Source organism: Carassius carassius, chromosome 8, assembly GCF_963082965.1.
Source record: "Carassius carassius chromosome 8, fCarCar2.1, whole genome shotgun sequence".
Lineage (NCBI taxonomy): Eukaryota > Metazoa > Chordata > Actinopteri > Cypriniformes > Cyprinidae > Carassius > Carassius carassius.
Genome location: NC_081762.1, coordinates 15,665,130 through 15,685,510, shown reverse-complemented (window position 1 = coordinate 15,685,510; position 20,381 = coordinate 15,665,130). Strand labels below are relative to the sequence as shown.

Below are 20,381 nucleotides of genomic sequence, written 5' to 3'. Positions count from 1 at the left end.
CCCAGTATTAACTGAGAAAGGTGGGAATGCAGGGGAATTATTTTCAACTTAATGTGTTCCCCAGTCAACCCAAGTGAAGCCCAATCACTTCCAGTGATTCTATGCGAGAACCTCAGTGTTGGGGATAACACATATTAAGTTTTACCAATGTATTTTTCACTTACCAAGCCACAACCAGAATGCATTTGGCAATGTTACAAACACATTGAGTCCAAACATGATAGAAAAAGATTGAACTGTCATGCATGCTGTCAATGAGAATGCTAATTTCTTAGAATATGGATAAGATGGGTGTTGTGGGTTGTATCAGTTTTAAGGTTTGAAAACATAGTTATGAATGGATCTGGATGGATCTCTGTGATCTCTCTTTGTTTCACTCACTGCTGCTGCATCTGGAGAGCCTTAGGAATTTTTATGGCCATCACAGGCCAAACCTTAGGAATCCGTCTCAAGGTAGGTGAAGGGCAGAAACTGCATTTTTCACCGCTGAGAAGTCCTTTCCTTCCAGGACTTGGTACCAAAGGTCTTATTGCCCTAGAGGTGTCTGGCTGTTGTCCTAGCATCTTTATTTGATGGTGTTAAATAGTTATGTTAACTTCTATTAGTCCACCAAGATCTAATCAAAATTGAGCAACCTTTGTCCACAGTTGTAGTCAGAAGAGGGGCCCCGCAATAAACTGGGCCCAGGAATGTGCGGTCCACTACAAAACACATAGTTTATAAATATATATATATATCAAGTATAATACATTTGGTGGCATTGTAAGTCATTCAAATAATGAAAGTAAGGTTAAAAAAACATTTAGCATTTCTTTTAATGTATCTACAGAAAAGTTTGTTTCTTTTTTTCAATGCCCATTTACATTTGTGGATAAAGAATTAAGAATGTTTTCATTTCTCTCTGTGCAGAAAATACATTTCAAATCGACATCTTTACAAAATATTGGTTTCATAAAAGTCTGGAGCTCTGCTTTTCTGTCGCATGATGACGTATGTGCGTGTAGCCAAATCTCGCGTGAAATGACGCCATTGTTGTTTACAGAGAGGGAGGAGGACGCTTGTGCAGAAGGTGGATTGTTTTTAGCATTATATTTATACTCTACTCGTATTGTTAAGCAGAATGGTGCTTACATGTGCTTATCCTGGATGCCGTAACCTATTTAAAAGCGTGAGATTGCGTGCGTCAACTCAAACGGGAAAGTTGACTTTTCACCGATTCCCAACGTATGATCCGGATCGGCTGCATTTATGGTTACTTGCTCTTCAGATGGATATTACTACACCTATGAGGTTACTCAAAGTATGGAGGGTCTGCAGTGAGCATTTTTCCCCGGATGACTTCAAAGCCATCAGTGGGAATCAAGTCTTGCTCAAATCATCAGCGGTGCCTATGTTTGTTTCACAACGAACCGAGGTATGTAAAACTGACAGATCACGAGCAGCTGGATTAGAAGCGAACAATGGCGTCAGTTCACGCGTGATTTTGCTACCGCGCATACGTCATCATGCGACAGAGCTTGAGTCTCAGACTTGTGAAAGTGAAAATAACAGAACTTTAATTTGGGTGAACTATTCCTTCAACTAATATGGTGATCAAGAGTATTGAATTAAATTATTTGCAACACCTGGGTTTGACTGAGATGGTTCAACTGAAAATGAAATTACATCATGTGCATGTTCTCATTCCATCCAAGATGCACGAGTTTCTTTAGGTGAACACAACTAAGATTTTAGAAAAGAAAAAAATCGGTGTATTCAAGATATGGGGTTTTTATAAATGTATTACATTTTCAGATCCAGAAATCACACATTTTTTTCCAGGGCAGTAGAAACACTGGTTCTTCAAAGATTAAAAGAAGAGATGAATGTAGGGATTAATTTAAAAAAGGAAGAACTGTCTCTTTTTAGTTATTTTGTCTTATTTTATTTTGTATTTTGTTTCATTTTAAATTATTGCAAAGGGATAGCTCACCCAAAAATGAGTTCATCCTCATGTCATTCCAAACCCATTAGATCTTTGTTCATCTTTGAAACACAAAGATATTTTGATGAAATCTGAGAGCTATCTAACCCTCCACAGACAGCAAATAGAAACTGGTAGGTTTAGGATAAGGTGGGAGGAGTTGGATCTGGATCCAACCTCGCCCCATGGATCTGGTGTTCTGCAGTGAGGACTATATCGACAAAGCACTCACACAATTCATAGATAGGCTCATGGTTCGTCCACAAATAAAAGCCTGGAGTATTTGTGTGTGTGTGTGTGTGTGTGTTGAATTTCTCTCTCTGATAAGTTAATTTACCCATTAAACTGTGGCATTAAAAGCCAATGTGAATATTAATATTATGCAATAAAATATTGTACAGCATTCTGTTTGAATTGCATATGACGACATATTTTGTTTTCATAAAATACACACAAAGTGATTGGACAGAAAGTGCTGCATTGTTTGTCATCTGTCTAGTGATTTTTACATTAAAGGTTTAGATCACCCCAAAATGAAAATGATGTCATTAATTACTCACCCTCGTGTTTTAAACCCATTAAGACCTCGGTGCATCATCAGAACACAAATTAAACTTGCTGACCCTCCCATAGACACCAACGCAACTGAAATGTTTCAGACAAGTAGCAAGGACATCTGTAAAACTGTCCCTATGACATCAGTGTATAGAAGGAGCATGTAAGGCTTGGGAAGGCTTAATCTTGCCATGGGAACTTGGGGCAAAAATGCCCCACACAAACAAATTAAATCCATTACATCAGTTGCTAACAAAGTGAAAATGAATAGACATGGTCGACGTGGAATTAAATTAAGATCTGCTCATGTTGCACCATGTTTAATTTTAGGCGTTTTTACATTTGGACCAATCACCACGACTTCCTGGGGGGGAAGTCGTGGCCTAATGGTTAGAGAGTCGGACTCCCAATCGAAAGGTTGTGAGTTCGAGTCCCGGGCCGGCAGGAATTTGTCGGTGGGGGGAGTGCATGTACAGTTCTCTCTCCACCTTCAATACCACGACTTAGGTGCCCTTGAGCAAGGCACCGAACCCCCAACTGCGCCGCAGCATAAATGGTTGCCCACTGCTCTGGGTGTGTGCTCACAGTGTGTGTGTGTGTGTTCACTGCTCTGTGTGTGTGCATTTCGGATGGGTTAAATGCAGAGCACAAATTCTGAGTATGGGTCACCATACTTGGCTGAATGTCACTTCACTTTTTTTTTTCACACACGATTCAGTTGAGATTAGGAATGCAATGGCTAATCAGATGAGTCATCGCTGAAACTCATCAGATTTGTTGAGTGCACGTTCTCTGTTTAAATTCCGAACTGTTGCGAATTCTCTCATGATAAACAACAAAGCCCATATGTACGTACAATGTGAGATATTCATTTCACAGTGTATACAGCTTTAGTGATTATAACTGTAGTTTTTTTTTGAGGTGCTTAAACTTGCGATAGATCAAATTTAGTGAATGTCATTTTCTATATATAATTTATTCGCTGTTTGAATAACCCTGGAAAGGAAACGTTATGTAATTATAAATTTCTAATGTTTTTATTCAACTGTAATCACATTAAATACCAATTCAGTCCCATTAAACACCTTTTATTACCCATGTATTACCTGAAACCTTTGTCTGGTTCTTGCCTATAATAAATACGGGTTTATGATGTTAGCCTTAGTCTGCAGTTGGACCCTCCGTTATGCATCAGTGGCTCAACTTCAGTTTTGTGAAGCTATGAGAATACTTTTTATTATGCACAAAGACAACAAAAATAACTTTATTCAACAATTCTTCTCCCCAAGTTACTGTCTTCCTAAAGTAAACACCATTGTTTATGTTCAGGAGAAAACTAAACAAAAAATGTCGGAAGAAAGTAATTTGGGCGAGAATAATTGTTGAATAAAGTAGCTAGTTTTGTTTTTGCTCACAAAAAGTATTCTCGCAGCCTCGTAAAATTGAAGGTGAGCTACTGATGTCACATGGAATGTTTCATCGATGTCATTGATATTTCTTGGTCTGGGAACTTCAGTTGTGATGCTGTCTATGCAGGGTCGGAAAGATCTCAGATTTCATGAAAAAAATATCTTAATTTGTGTTCCGAAGATTAATAGAAGTCTTACGGGTTTGGTATGACATGAGGGTAAGTAATTAATGACAGAATTTTCATTTTTTGGGTTGAACTATCCCTTTAACAACACAATCCTGGAATCAAGGCTTCCTTTGGCACGACCTTTATTCTAGACACAAGCTCAGATGCCTAGGTTCAAATTTCACATGACATCACAAATAGCAACTCCTTCACTGTGAAAACCTGGCAACCCTGCTGCCTTGCAGAGGAAGACACTCGAATGCAAACTAATGTGTAACGTTAGTCGTTGAAATGGTGCTGAAGTGTGCGTGTCCTGGGTGCCCGAATCGTGACAAACCAGCGAAAATCCGTAAAAGTTTATTACCTACTCCAACAGATGATAGACTTACCTTTCACGGTTTCCCAGTAAACGATCCAAAGCGACTGAGGCGATGGCTTCTGGCTGTTCAGCGGGATGTTGATTTTCCGCTTCGATACGTGAATCAAATGAGGTTGTGCAGTGAACACTTTTCACCAGACGACTTCAAACCGGGTCAAGGAAAGATGCGACGATTTCTGAAATCAACAGCTGTGCCCAGCCTGTTTTTACAAAACAAAGAGGTATGAGTCCAAGTGGCCTGGGGAGATCTTTGAGGGGGATAAAGATACGGTACAGTTATTAATTTATATGGCTTGACTTTGTAACTTTAAAAATACAATTAGAACTGCATTTTATAAACTGTAAATTACATCCAAATCATAATAAACAAGGTGCTGCAGCACATTCATGGGTAATTACAGAAGACGATGAATAAAGTCATTATTTTAGTTTACTTTGTGCACTAAACAAATGTGCTTGTGGCTTCATAAAATTGCGGTCGAAGCTCTAATTACACATGCACCATTTAAAGATGCCCTTATTACGTTTCTGGGCCTTGGACGTGTTAGTTGCGTTAATGTCTATATAGGGTCAGAAAGCTCTCAGATTTCATCGAAAGTATCTTAACTTGTGTTCCCAAGATGAGCGAAGGTTTTACGGGTTTGGGACCATATGAGGGTGAATAACTGACTTTTCATTTTGGGGTGAACAAATCGTTTAAATGATGACGGTTTAAAGCCAATACGCTAACGACGCGGCACCAGTCCTGTAGGTGGCGGAAATGCACCACATATACAACAACCACAAGAAGCACTCGATTCGGTTCCTCCCTCCCGTTTCCATTTGTTAGTGGATGGATGGAGTGAGCAGCTGTCAAGCTGCAGAAAGTACAGTAACAATAGCCCACGTGACTCCTGCATCCTAAAGCCTCCGTCAAGGCAGCTCTATGGAATAAAGGGATTTTTAGATGGATATCTTGTGTTATACCATAGCTATCAACGGTCGTTCCGCTTCTGCACCCTCAAACATGGCTCCTTTACGTTTTGCTTAACAGTGAGTCCCTGCAAATCTGGATTTGATTTGTTTTCGCAATGGTACGCGTGTGTGCGTTTCCTGGATGTTTCAACCGAGAGAAAGCGACACGACTCCGTCCAGTGGCATCATCTCAGGAGCTAAGTTTGATTTTCCACACATTACCGTTGCATGATCCCGAGAGGCTGAAGCTGTGGCTGCTCGCTCTCAAACGGGATATAAACTCACCCATTGAAAATATCCGGGCGTTGAGAGTGTGCAGTGACCATTTTTCGCCGGACGATCTCACAGGGCCAAATCAACGATATCTGAATTCATCTGCGGTGCCTAGAAAACAAACTGAGGTGTGTGTTGCTGATAGACAGGCGAATGTTAAAACACGGCAATTGGGATCGCGGAGAAAAAATATTATATTCATTTTTGGATGAATCTTCACTTTAATATTGATTAAACAACAGTCTCCCTTTAACTTTCGCAATTAAAAAAAATCTGACAATGACTGTTATGAATAGCTACCACGCACTCTGTGGTCCTCATGAACTGTCAGAAAAATAAATTATTTTCTGTTATGTCTTTTCAAGAAATGCATACAGTTTTGAAACGTCATGAGAGCGTGTACATAATGAAATATTTTTTTGTATTTAGATTCACTTTTTTCTTTTTCTTTTTTGAAGAAATATTTCACCCAAAATTTTAACTTTGGAATTTTAATTTATTCACCCCCGGGGTATCCAAGATGTCTGCAGTGAATGGGTGCCATCAGAATGAGAGCCCAAACCGCTGATAAAAACCTCATAATCACACAAGTAATAAATAGATCAGCATCTTGTGAATCCGTCATTAAGCAACATTAAAACTAGTGCGGTCAAAAGATTAATCGCTCACAAAAAAGTTTTGTTTGCATAATATGTGCATGGTCTTTGTTTATTTATTATGTATATATAAATACACAGCATATATTTTGAAAACATTTACATGTCTGTATTTATATTTATATAAACATAATTTTTTTCTGAAATATATACATGCATGTTTGTGTATTTATATATACATAATAAATATACACAGAACACGTACATATGCAAATAAAAACATTTGTTTTGGATGCGATTAATCACGATAAATCGTTTGACCGCACTAATTAAGACACTGCTTCTGGCCAAAATACCGATAATAATCCATGATAATGTTTCTTCCAGTGAAAACGCACATTTTAATCAAGATATTAGTTTAGAACTATTTTGGGCTATTTTCACTTGTCGACAGGTGCTTCATCTTTGTGTATTTCTCTCCAGTTTCAGGTGAGATTATTTTTCCAGTGGAGACAACAATGTTATTGTCATAGCAAATAAAATAAAAAAATCTTAATCCTAATGTTGAATTTGTTTATTACAAACACACCTGTATACTTCACAAATGTTAAGTGACTGGTTGTATTATTTTTATCAGCTGTTTGAACTCTCATTCTGACAGCAACCAATCACTGCAAAGTATCCACTGGTGAGCAAGTGATGAAATGCTTAATTTCTCGTAATCTGTTCTGACGATGAAACAAACCCCTCTACCTCTTAGATGGCCCGAGGGGGGATACATTTTCAGCAAGTTTTCATTTTTAAGTGAACTATACATTTAACACTATCTGCTGCTGTTTTAGGAGACCGTGATTGAACCAGACGCCCTGTCAGCAGACAACAGTTGGGATACAGAAGAAGAAGAAGATGAGGAGGTGTATTATGCAGATGATTTTGAGTCAACTTCAGGAAAGCAAAAGAACCCCAGAACCTGTCCTGAACAACGTGGTAAACTCATTTTGAATGTCACAAATCCTCCTTCAGAGCCATCTACGTCTCTATCTACTTTTGGGTCCTACTATGCTCTTCCACCCACATGGCACTACCAAATGGCAAGTCCTCAAATATTTTATCACACAGTTTGAAAAATGAACTGGTTGTGCTGTTTTACTTCTAAACCGTAACTGTTATGTTGATCCACTAACTGTTTTCTGACAGGATGATCCTGCTGAGGCTGGGCTACAGATGGAAGAATGTTATGATGTAAACTCCAGCATGGATCCTGTTGCTTATTCAGAAGGCAAGAACGGTCTTAGTTTTGTTCCTGTGAGTTTATCTGTATCTGGTAACCTAAATTTCATATTTAAAATGGACAAATGTCATTATTTCCCACTTTCAGATGAGAACTCTGGGCTGGGCTCTCCATCTGTGGCAGGTGTCTTTATGGCCAGTGAGGATTTTAAAGGACATCCAGACATGTGCCAGGCGGAGGACATGGCCCAGTGTTCAGAAGAGCTTGTGATCACTAAGGTTGAGGACACTAATGAAATGGCACTGGACCAGAATGATGATTACAATGGGATGACGGAAGTGAATGGATCAGAAGATTCAGGTTATTGAACCAATGTTATTGTTTTAGTAAAACAGTGTCCTTAACACTCTAGTAGATTTACAGTGAGTGTGATCATGTTTGTTTTTGTTGTATTTGTACTTGTCCTGTTGAACAGAAACACAGAGAGCCAAAAATATAAAAAGCAGGACTATGGGATCATCTGCTGAAATGGTGAGCTCAGCACCACTTCATGCTCACCACTACAGGCAAACCAGTTTGAGTTTGTTTGCTAACTTATGGAGCAATACACTTCTAAAAATAATATCTCTTTCTTCTATTCAGGCTGTTGACAAAGAAGTTAAAGCAACCCAGCCCTCTGTCATAATGCTTTTGAAGATCAAGGATGAACCGATGGATGAGGAATGGAAGAAAGCAGCACATTCCCCGATGGGAAACATTAAGGATGATGAGGTGCTCTTTTCTCGAGACGATACTGAATCATACTGAAATGTGAATTATCCAAATGATAAGTTAAAGTACATTGTTTCTGGTCAATAATACTGTGCAACATAAACTACTGTTCAGACGGTTTGAGTCAGTATTTTTGGCATTTCTATTCATCAGAACATTATTCTCCAACGTCTTCCCCTGTTGTCTATTATTGATGATTAAACATTTTTTTAAATGAATAATTATGAATATGTTTATGCTTTCAGGATTTTGACCAAACACTGCATGATATTAAGATACAAGGTGCGTTTTCTTTTTGCATAAATATGAGCATTAGGTAACATTATATTTGTTCCATACCTATAGGACTTTCTGTCATTTAGTGCATAGTAACCATCATTCAAACTGGACTAAAAACCCTTTTTGGGTGAGCTGTTCCTTTAAGGGTCTGAAATCAGTTTTTGCATTTTTACATTGCCTTCTTCATGTCACAGAAGCTCTAGTTGGCATTCCAGAAAAGGCACCATCAGTCCCAGCAAAATCCATTCAACCTTTAAAAAGACATGGGGTTTCGTGCACTGCCTGTAATAAGGTCATGCTGAAGGGACACACAGCATTTCAGCGTAGTGGCTCCTCTAAACTCTACTGCTCGTCTCAATGTCTCTGCAACGCTAAGAAGAAAACATGTCACTGCTGCTTTAAGTATGCTTAATTTCATTCAGCTAGAGTTGTGTGTGATTGGAATGATTTGACTTGACGCATGTTCTATCCTTTCAGAGAAATTCATGATGAGAATATTAAAGTGACCCTGGTAGACACGTCAGGGACTGTAAAGGAGTTCTGCAGTCAGAAATGTCGCAGCGCTTTAAACTTCAAGTGCAGTGTGTGTGAGAAGACAGGAGTGGTGAGTAGACATCTCCATCTGTGCTGAAGAATATTCTTGTGTGCTCAGTCTGTGATTGAGTTTTCTAAGCTCCAAAATTGTTGTTTCTCTTAGACTCATAGTCATGAGGTGAATTATATGGGCTCCATCCATAAGCTGTGTAGCGACAGTTGCTTCAACCAGTTCCGCTCCTCCAATAAGCTGAACATGAACAGCTGTGTGAACTGTGGAGGATATTGCTATGGCACAGACAGTCAGTGTCCGTCTCTACGGATGGAAGACAGAGTTATGAAGTTCTGCAGCCAAAACTGCCTCACAGCCTACAAAAAGGTGAAAGCACAATAGTAGTGATACTCATTTTGTTGAAATACAATTTTTAGGGTGAATTAAACATTGGATAAACTCATTTTTATTTATAGAGGAGTCTGAAACTTGTCAACTGCAAAATGTGTCATGCGCTGCGCCCAGCTGCAGATGCGGTGGACAGTCCGAACTCAGAGGGCATCAGGGAGCTTTTTTGTTCCACTTCCTGTGTCATGACAAGTAAAGTCCAGACTGGCAGTTCGTCAGGTACAGTGATCACATTTGCAACACAACCCAGTGTATTTAACTGTAGTGAAGCACAGATACAAGTTTTAGAGTCAGAGTATGAGTCCCAATACCTAAACTACCATCTAGAAGTTAATTAAATTAAATGTTAACTTTAAAAGAAAATGTATCACTCCTCACTCTCATATTGTTCCAAACCATTTTTTTTTCCTGTGGAATACAACAGAAGACGTTTGACCCATTTAACTTTACCATTAATTGTATAAACAAACAACACTCAAAATACTTTCTTTTGTGTTCCACAGAAAAAAGAAAGTCATACAGGTTTGCAACGACCTGAGGGTGAGTAAATGTGTAAATTGTGATAACAATTAAATTTTTTTGGGAACCATTCTTTTAAAAAACATTGCTACATTTTTTAACTAAATATAAAAAATATATATTGTTATTTATTAGTTTCATAAATCAAAATTAAATGCATTATTCATTGATACATTTGGCCACACTTTAGTCTGGATACCATTTCTAACTATTAACAATGAAATTCTGCCTCCGTGAACTCCTAATTTGCTGCTTATTAATAATTAGTAAGGTAGTTAAGTTTAGGTATGGGGTAGAATTAAGGGATGTAGAATATGTCATGTAGAATAAGGCATTAAATGTGGTTTAAAAAAAACAGGCAATATGCTAGTAAGCAACTAGTAAATATTGAGAATTGGTCCCTAAAGTTACCATGCATTTATTCAATTTGACATTTACAACTGTGTAATTTTATTTTGTTTAAAAAATGATGCTTGAATGTCTTTATTGTCTGCATGCACACAAGGTGTTGCAGTGGAATGCAGCAACTGCAAGCTGAAACTAGTGCCTCAGTACCACATATCCACGTTAGATGGATCCGTTCAGAACTTCTGCTCTTATTCCTGTGTACTAGCATATCAGGTACAGTTCTGTCATGTCTGGCACTGATCTTCTTTAAAATATTCTAGTACACATACATACTGATTGATGTGAATGATGTCAGTTTGTGTTGGTTTTTGTTTTGCTTGATTCAGGAGTACTTCAATAAGACGAAACCTAACATGCCGGTAAATACAGTAACCTCTACTAGCACAACTACCCCAAAACCTGCTGCCCCCAAACCTGCTCCTGCAGAGTCCAGCTCATCAGCAAAGACCAGTACTTCCAGTGGTCCAGCGCAGACAGCCACCAAGATCCCCTGCTTTCAATGTCTGAACAACTTCTTCCACAGACCAGAGCTGCTGGAGTTCAGGGTACTTCTGTTCACAAGACCTACTTGTTTTTATTAAGACAATTACTTTGTTTTGTTGTTGTTCCTCTTTTTTTTTATTACTATTAACCAACCTACAGTATTATTTTCAACAGCAATTACACAGCTGTGTTATAACTTTAATTTTGCTCATTTAAATATAATTCGTATTTTAATAAGTATTTTCATATTAGGAGACCTAGGACTATGTGGAAAAGCCTACTTGTCTGTTTATTAATTATTTTATTGATTTACTTCTTAATATAACAAAAATAAACAACCAAGATATGTTAATAGTTGCCTGAGGCCTTGGTTGAGTACATGCTTGTAACATTTATACATGTTTTTTGTCTGATTTTGCAGAGGAAAATGTACGCTTTCTGCAGTAACGCTTGTATTGATGAGTTCAGAAGGATTTACCGCATGGAGGCTCGCTGTGAACACTGCAAGCTCGATAAAATTGTAAAAGTAGTGAGAAGGATAAACAAGGTTGACCGTTCTTTCTGCAGTGAGAGTAAGGATAAGAAAAATTCAGACATTGTTATTATTTTATTGTTTGGCTTTGGCATTATTTTAATATTAGATTATTAACCTTATCAATTTGTAAATGTGACCTTGTGCTTGTGGTTTTCCTTTCTGTACAGGATGCAAGACTATCTTTGAGCATAGCCTGTTCAAACGCTGGGGAAAGAAACACTGTAGCAACTGCTTTTACTGTAACAGCACTTCTAAGACTGTAGTGACTGATGTCTTTGATGGGAAGCAAGAGGAGTTCTGTGGGAACGATTGCTTGTTAAAACATAATTCACTGATGCGTCAGGTAATATTTCATTTTGTTTACTCATGCAAGTGAGTTGTTTAACTGTTTCATTATTAAGTTATTTATTTCTGCAGTTAATGATGTACTTTATGTGCTTATTTATTCTGGTTAGTTATGTAGTTATTTACTTGGTCATCTAATTGATTACATATTTATTTAATAGTAGGGATGTAACGATTAACTCGACTCACGATTCGATTCACGATAAACAGACTTAGTAGTTTTATTTACTTAGTTATTTACTACTTGTTAAGTTAGTTATGTAGTTATATAGTTACTTGAATAGTTATTCAATCAATTATTTACTTATTTAGTGATGCATTTAATAAGAAAAAGACAATAAAGAGGTTACATTAGGGGCTCTTGTGCCAGAGGAAGTGGTCGGCCTAGATTGGCGGCCCAATGTTTTTTCAATTGACACTGGGCTGCTGGCCCAAAACACTTTAGTCAATAATATCACATAGGCTAGTTTTTTTTTCTTCTGACAGACGCGGCCCATGAAACATGTAGCTCAGCGGCCCATTGGTTGTTTTCTTGATTGACACTGCACTGGCCCAATCATATCTTTGAACAGCACCATCTATGGGATTTCTGCCTGCACACAGTTTCAGCGTGATCATGGAGAAGAAATGCAAAGGAGGTGCAGAGAAGCTGTGTGAGAGAAAGAAAAAAAAACAGGCTCTTCAGACAGATGCTGCCAAATGTGTCAAATTGACACAAATGTTTTCTGCAGTAGCAGGACCATCACCAGCTCCTGTGGCTGATGAAAGTGCTGGTGGTGTCAGTGGCAGTGGCATTAACAGTGTTAGTGAGGAGGAGACTCAAGAGGAGAGGGACAGAGATGAGGGAGTGAGGGTAGAACCTGCGGTAAGCCTTGATAAAACACCACTTTGTTGAAGTACAGTATTTAATGTCAACTCTCACTGATTCTTGTTTTAAAGAGTAGGAGTTGGTATACATATTCAGGGCAGGGGAGCACCAGGTCGGGTGGTATTTGTGATCTCATGTGGTGGTGGGCCTGTCTGGTCCAAAATGCCAGGGCCAATTTTTAGTCCCAGGCCATCCGTGGGTGGAAGGACCCATTTTTTGGTGCGTTCACATCACAGGAACTAGGAACATATTTAGTTCTAGGAACTCTGTTTCGGGGAACTAAATTAACTCTTACTTCAGAGTAGGGTCTAAAACACTTCCATAGAAACTACCAGTGACTTAGGTGTTTGGCCAAATGCATACAAATCACCAGCTACCCAGCATTTTTAAAAAGCCGTATAAATATATTTACTCCACAAACATGGAAAACACAAACATTCCATTTCCATTATCATGAAACCCATGACACAACAAAAACAGCTCCGATCACGGCATCTTAAATTCACTGGTTGTTAATGTCTGTAAATGCCGTTCATTAAAATGTAGCTGTCGGCCACTTCAGAGTTGCTAATGCAACCAGGAAAAACAACGCTGGCTGGTTCTTGGAACTGAGTTCCTGGAGCTACGTGGTGCAAAAAAAAAAAAAAAAGTCGCATCAGTCCAAAAATCCGTCATGATGAGGAAAAAAAACATATAAGTCGCACTGGACTATAAGTTGCATTTATTTAGACCCAAGAACCAAGAGAAAAACATTACCGTCTACAGCCGCGAGAGGGCGCTCTATGCTGCTCAGTGTAGGCTACAGGAGCACTGAGCAGCATCTCTGGCAGCATAGAGCGCCCTCTTGCGGCTGTAGACGGTAATGTTTTCTCTTGGTTAATTTCTTTTGGTTCATGTCAAATTAATTTTGATAAATAAGTCACACCTGACTATAAGTCGCAGGACCAGCCAAACTACGAAAAAAAGTGCGACTTATAGTCCGGAAAATATGGTACCTTTGTGCTGCAACATTAGACTTAGGATATTGATAGAAGATTTTGCTTCTGAAAGTAACAGTAAATGTTGCTGCTGCACAATTTTGACAGGAAATAAAGTGCTCGATGTGCAAGCAGGCTAAGAAGGTAACGGAGTCAGTGAAATGGCTGGGTGAAATGAAGCATTTCTGCAGCCTGCGATGCCTGATGTTCTTCTGCAGTCTGCAGGGCATCACTGGAGTTGTTGCAAATAAATCTCTGGCCACACAAGGTATGTCCTCTTAAAGATATTTGGGTGTATTATTGGTATGCTTTTATCCCATCCAGTGTTTGTTCATTACATCTGTAGATTCTGTAATTGGCTAGCTAGAATTATTACATCCTAAATGTTTCTTTTTCTGCGCTGTCACTGTCTCCACAGGTGTGACCCCAGTATCCTCTGCAGTTCCTCAAAGTACTAAAGAGGGCACACCGGTCATTGCCAATGTTGTATCACTTTCAAGTGCATCCAACAACCAGCCAGGTGTTTTGGGAAACCCAGGTCCAAAAGGTGATTAACCTCAGATGCATTTGCTATCTAAACACTCATGTCAGCCTGGATGGAGCGCTTTTACTTAATGCATATGATTAAAGACTGAGAGGCGTTGTATGCTTAAGTCATTCATATATAACCCTTTGTTTCCTCAGGCTCTGTTCCTGTAAAAGTCACAGGAAATGTGAGTTCAGGAAAGACTTGCAATTATACTCCTAGTCTAAAAACTGACTTTTCTTATTGAGAGCAAAATTGGCATTCAGATTGTCTAATTTGTCCATTTATTTTTAGCCTTAGTAGTGCTTGTTTGGATCGGTCTGGTTTGCTGTACACGAATCTCTTTTTCTTTGCTCTGCTTACAGAAGTGTGCTGTGAAAGCTGCTGTCTCTTCATCCCAAACCCAGAAAGACAAGGACTTGCCATATAAATCCATCAGCAAAAACAAAGCCACATCCTGTAAACCTCACACCTGTGATGCCGAATCACAAATAGGTACTAATCAGTTCCAGCGCGACACTGACAATCACTTTTAGCATGCTTATTCTGGATATTCTTGCCCATTTGTTTTTCTCTTTAGTAAACAACTTCCAGTGCATATGCTGACACTTTTTATCCTGCAGATGGAACTCCTAAGGTGATAGTGCTGCCAGTGCCAGTGCCAGTGTATGTGCCAGTTCCCATGCATCTCTACACTCAATACATTCCACAGTCTTTGGGGCTTCCACTCCCGGTACATCTACTCTACCCTTCCTCATCCTCAACTTCTGAGTCAGAAATATTTTCTGTATTAACAACATATCACAGAAGTATATTAGTCCTTGAATATTCCTTTAAATATGTAGATATGTAGACAGTTGCCGCTCTTGGTTAATGTAGTTTTGTAGTCTGAGATAAATATTGATTCAATGCAGGTTCCGGTGCCCTTGTTCTTCCCTACAACTCTGGACAATGCCGAGCACATTGTGAAGACCATTCAGGAAATCAAAGAGAAGATCCCTGATGACCCACTGGAGGCCGACCTCATCATGATGGCAGAGATGGTGGCTGAGGATGCAGAGAAAGAGAAACAAATCATCTCTAGTGGTAAACGATTGAAAACATTATTGAGGGTTATGGTGTTTAGGCTGTATAATATATCCGCAAATGCATATTTAATTGTTTTGGTTACATACATACCTTTGAAGACAACTGTTTTGTTGCTCAGATCAGACTGGTAACATAATGGAGGATCTTGATTTGGAAGATCTATCAAGCAATCTGAGTTGGGAGGAGGACTCTGTGTCTTTTGCCCAGACATGGGATCAAACCCCTGAACCTGAGAAGCCTCCTCCACCCAGATCTGCCACACTGACCCCCGTCTCCACCGCGGCGGAAGAGCCACAGATGGACCTGGAGGCTGATTTCCCAATCGGTAAGAGCTTCTGCTGTGATTAAGGTCAAAACACACCGAACAAGTTTTTTTTAATCATCTTAAATGCATCTTTATCCTTTCGCGTTTCAGAGTGCATTGAACGTTTTAGAAAGCAAATGCCAAAGGAGATCAATTCTGGAAAACAGAGATCACGCAAGAGAGGACACGATGGCTGCCCTGAGAAGAAACAGGTAAGAAAAACTAAAGCAGAATTATTCCAACCACTTTTTATACACAATTATACACCAACCAAACTCCAATATATCACATTATGGAAAACAGAGTATCAGATTATTATGTGTTTTGTTGGAATGTAGGGCAGTAAGTGTGCATCAGCACCTCCAAACAGCCTCTCCAAACTGCAGCACGAGTACGGAGTCAAAGCCTGGAAGAAGTGGGTGCGCTGGAGGAGCACCCAGCCCAACATGGAGACTCTAAAATTAGGCTGTAAGCCTGTTTTTATATTGCATTTCATCCCAAAAACAAGTTTATTCATATTTTATTCAGAAGCAATACTGGACCAAATTAACTTGGGAATAATTAAATAAATCAACAAAAAAAATTGGGATTAATTAATCATTTTTACACATGGGAGACATGTTGAGAGATTTTTATGGCACTAAACACTATCTTCATCCGTAGCACGCAGTATGACACTAAAGGAGGATTTGTTGAAGTGCTGCACTGCTGAACTAAGCTATGGCCTCTGCAAGTTCATTTCTGAAGTTCGTCGACCCAATGGAGAGAAATACAGCCCTGACAGCATCTTTTATCTCTGTTTGGGAATCCAGCAGGTAAATCATGAGGAAAAAAAAACACATTCAGTCATGTTATATATAATTGATTTGATTTAAGCTTTTGTCATTCATGTTTGCAGTACCTCTTTGATAACAATCGGATGGAGAACATCTTCGCTGATGTCTTCTATGCCAAATTCTGCCATGAAATGAGCAACATACTCCGAGGGTGGAAGCCAACTATTTTACCCAGCGGTGTGTAATTTAAAACACAAATGTGTGACTAGTTTGTTTTGGTGCTGCTCTATTAATACATCTCTGTGTGTGTTCAGGTTATGTTCATTCTCGTGTGGAGGAGTATCATCTGTGGGACTGTAAGCAGCTGGGGGCGTTTTCACCCGGTGTGCTGCTCAACACTCTGCTTTACTTCTTCACCAAGTACTTCAACTACAAGACCGTGGAGCAGCACCGCCGCCTCTCTTTTGGCCACATCAAACGCTACACTCGAGGACAAGCCAACAACAAAGTGTCCTTCCTGCGTTTCTATCCCCCCAAAGAGGATGGAAGAACGGGTCAGTGGTCAGTCGTACTATTTAATAGTGATTTTTTTGGTAATTATTTTCTACTTAATAATTTTGTCCATTTTAGATGGTGTCCCTGTAAAGAAGAAGAAGAAGGAAGGTGAACGGCAAAGGGTGCTAAAAATACGGCAGAATTCAGACAATCCTCTTCGTTGTCCTGTCAGGCTTTACGAGTTCTATCTCTCAAAATGGTACGTTGGCATTTTGTGTTATAAAACAACTCATGATGTACAGTCGTGGCCAAAAGTTTTGAGAATTACATAAATATTGGAAATTGGAAAAGTTGCTGCTTAAGTTTTTATAATAGCAATTTGCATATACTCCAGAATGTTATGACGAGTGATCAGATGAATTGCATAGTCCTTATTTCCCATGAAAATTAACTTAATCCCCAAAAAACCTTTCCACTGCATTTCATTGCTGTCATTAAAGGACCTGCTGAGAGCATTTCAGTAATCTTCTTGTTAACTCAGGAGAGAATGTTGATGAGCACAAGGCTGGAGATCCTTATGTCAGGCTGATTGGGTTAGAATGGCAGACTTGACATGTTAAAAGGAGGGTGATGCTTGAATCATTGTTCTTCCATTGTTAACCATGGTGACCTGCAAAGTAACGCGTGCAGCCATCATTGCGTTGCATAAAAATGGCTTCACAGGCAAAGATATTGTGGCTACTAATATTGCACCTAAATCAACAATTTATAGGATCATCAAGAACTTCAAGGAAAGAGGTTTAATTCTTGTAAAGAAGGCTTCAGGGCGTCCAAGAAAGTCCAGCAAGCGCCAGGATCATCTCCTAAAGAGGATTCAGCTGCGGGATCGGAGTGGCACCAGTGCAGAGCTTGCTCAGGAATGGCAGCAGGCAGGTGTGAGCACATCTGCACGCACAGTGAGGCGAAGACGACCTGGTGTCAAGAAGGGCAGCAAAGAAGCCACTTCTCTCCAAAAAAAACATCAGGGACGGATTGATCTTCTGCAGAAAGTATAGTGAATGGACTGCTGAGGACTGGGGCAAAGTCATATTCTCCGATGAAGCCCCTTTTCGATTGTTTGGGGCATCTGGAAAAGGGCTTGTCCGGAGAAGAAAAGGTGAGCGCTACCATCAGTCCTGTGTCATGCTAACAGTAAAGCATCCTGACACCATTCATGTGTGGGGTTGCTTCTCATCCAAGGGAGTGGGCTCACTCACAATTCTGCCCAAAAACACAGCCATGAATAAAGAATGGTACCAAAACACCCTCCAACAGCAACTTCTTCCAACAATCCAACAACAGTTTGGTGAAGAACAATGCATTTTCCAGCACGATGGAGCACCGTGCCATAAGGCAAAAGTGATAACTAAGTGGCTCGGGGACCAGAATGTTGAAATTTTGGGTCCATGGCCTGGAAACTCCCCAGATCTTAATCCCATTGAGAACTTGTGGTCAATCCTCAAGAGGCGGGTGGACAAACAAAAACCCACTAATTCTGACAAACTTCAAGAAGTGATTTTGAAAGAATGGGTTGCTATCAGTCAGGATTTGGCCCAGAAGTTGATTGAGAGCATGCCCAGTCGAATTGCAGAGGTCCTGAAAAAGAAGGGCCAACACTGCAAATACTGACTCTTTGCATAAATGTCATGTAATTGTTGATAAAAGCCTTTGAAACGTATGAAGTGCTTGTAATTATATTTCAGTACATCACAGAAACAACTGAAACAAAGATCTAAAAGCAGTTTAGCAGCAAACTTTTTGAAAACTAATATTTATGTAATTCTCAAAACTTTTGGCCACGACTGTATTTGGTTGTCATACAATGTTGTTTCTTCCAGCTCGCCCGGAATAAGACAAGACACAACCCAGTTTTATCTGAGCCCCGAGCGCTCCTGTGTACCCAGCAGTCCCACGTGGTTCTCGATCACCTCCTTGAGTGACGAGGTTCTGGACAGCATGCTCACACGTATCCTTACTGTCAGAGAGCTGCACCTAGAGAGAGAAAAATCACCCGACGAGACCGATTCAGACAGCGATTCAGACTACACACTGATTTAGTACCACAGTACTGAGAAAACCTGAATGCGTCCTCTGAGATTTTGACTGTTGTTCTGAATGTTGGAAAGTAAGTGGTTGATCATATTGTGTCCATATTCAATCATCTTTTAGTTATAAGGACGTACACAGCTACAGTGGGATTATTGTAAGTCGCCACCTTTATATTTAAACACTAAAGACATTTGAAAGCATCATTCCAAAACCAGATTTTGAAATTTTTTTTCATTGCAAGCCATGTTGGTTTAAATAGATGCAATGTTCCTGAAACTGACTCCTAATGCCTTTTTTTATGGATAAATGAAGACTGATTGAAACTGATTCTGCACATCTTTTATCTTTATTATCTGAAAAGAGGTACAAAAATCACCTTTTTCCTTGCACAGAAACACTTGATGCCTAAACCCACACTCTTTTTTGTTTGTCATGTCACCCTGGTGGAGAATATTAGAAATAATTTAATTTGCTTATAACAAAGTTGTCTGCGATTAAGAGATGACATGAGAAAAGAAAGGAGCATTTTTTGTTTGTTGCAAATACATTTTCTACATGGCAGGCAAAATAGATTTTATTCTGCGGAATATATCCACACTGAAAACACTTGGTGTAGGATTTACTTTGAAACAGTTTTCACTCAAAATTGCTAGTGCGTTTCACAAATAATTACAAAAACTATTTTTTAATTATTCTTACAAAAACACTACATAATTTGTTTTTACTTTTTTTTAGTTAAGAGAAAAATGGTTTGAAGCATTACAGATATTTTCAAGTCTTTGACAGACATCGGATTGATAAGAAGTGGTTTGCTGTATTTTAAATATAATAACTTTTGCATGGTTTAGCCACAGGATCTTTTTCAGACCACTTTGGTGAAGAGTGGACCAATATAAATTGAATAAAAGCAATGAAATCTCTTTTCCAAATCAAAGATGGACAATTTGGATCATAATCAGTGAAAAAATCTTGACCGGCAAAATCTTCAGGCAAAACTATGGGTGCTCCAGAGAGGGAACAAAATGTCAAAAATGACAGGTGGATCCTGTTGCAAAATGCAAAAACAAAAATAAAAAATGATTCCACATGCAGGCACTCGCATAGTAAGTAAAAAGCCTAATACATGGCTAAATATTAAAAAGACACTAGCACTTATCAGCCCAAGGGAAAACCTGAAGGATTCTTTTATTTTGCAACCGGATCAGATTATTTATGGCCAATTTAGAGCAGAGATTCAAATCAGTTACTTCGCTGAACTCAAGGCCTCTAGCTTATTAGCAGAAGTGAGATAGATTAGGATACAGAAAAACTGTCCAATCACATCTTACTACCAAAGTTCTTTGAGGTTCCACAGACCCCAGCCAAAGGGAAAAGATGTTCAAACAAAAGCAATGGGGCTTATGCGGGTTTATTAACTTATGAGACACTGATGCTGGGCAATAAAGTAAATATACAGG

At 39.2% G+C, this 20,381-nt stretch overlaps 1 protein-coding gene across 4 annotated transcripts; it reads left to right on the top strand.

Annotated features, from left to right (window-relative positions):
- The first annotated feature begins 951 nt into the window (after window positions 1-951).
- On the top strand, window positions 952-19,247 carry zmym4.2 (zinc finger MYM-type containing 4, tandem duplicate 2). 4 transcript variants are annotated; one of them, XM_059556438.1, is made up of 29 exons: window positions 952-1,414; window positions 7,139-7,387; window positions 7,494-7,575; window positions 7,675-7,887; window positions 8,003-8,058; window positions 8,170-8,298; window positions 8,544-8,580; window positions 8,772-8,979; window positions 9,055-9,181; window positions 9,275-9,490; window positions 9,580-9,730; window positions 10,536-10,651; window positions 10,765-10,983; window positions 11,343-11,493; window positions 11,624-11,799; window positions 13,755-13,914; window positions 14,065-14,193; window positions 14,331-14,359; window positions 14,538-14,667; window positions 14,796-14,905; window positions 15,087-15,258; window positions 15,380-15,586; window positions 15,677-15,777; window positions 15,904-16,033; window positions 16,229-16,380; window positions 16,464-16,578; window positions 16,656-16,895; window positions 16,972-17,095; window positions 18,714-19,247. In XM_059556438.1, exons 1-29 carry the CDS (start codon window positions 1,121-1,123, stop codon window positions 18,931-18,933), a joined length of 4,443 nt encoding a protein of 1,480 aa, XP_059412421.1. In that variant the 5' UTR covers window positions 952-1,120; the 3' UTR covers window positions 18,934-19,247. The 4 variants fall into 4 exon arrangements, with proteins under 4 accessions (XP_059412421.1, XP_059412420.1, XP_059412419.1 ...); XM_059556437.1 differs by lacking the exon at window positions 952-1,414 and adding an exon at window positions 4,325-4,694 and having other exon boundaries at window positions 8,775-8,979; XM_059556436.1 differs by lacking the exon at window positions 952-1,414 and adding an exon at window positions 4,325-4,694.
- The last annotated feature ends 1,134 nt before the right edge of the window (window positions 19,248-20,381 follow it).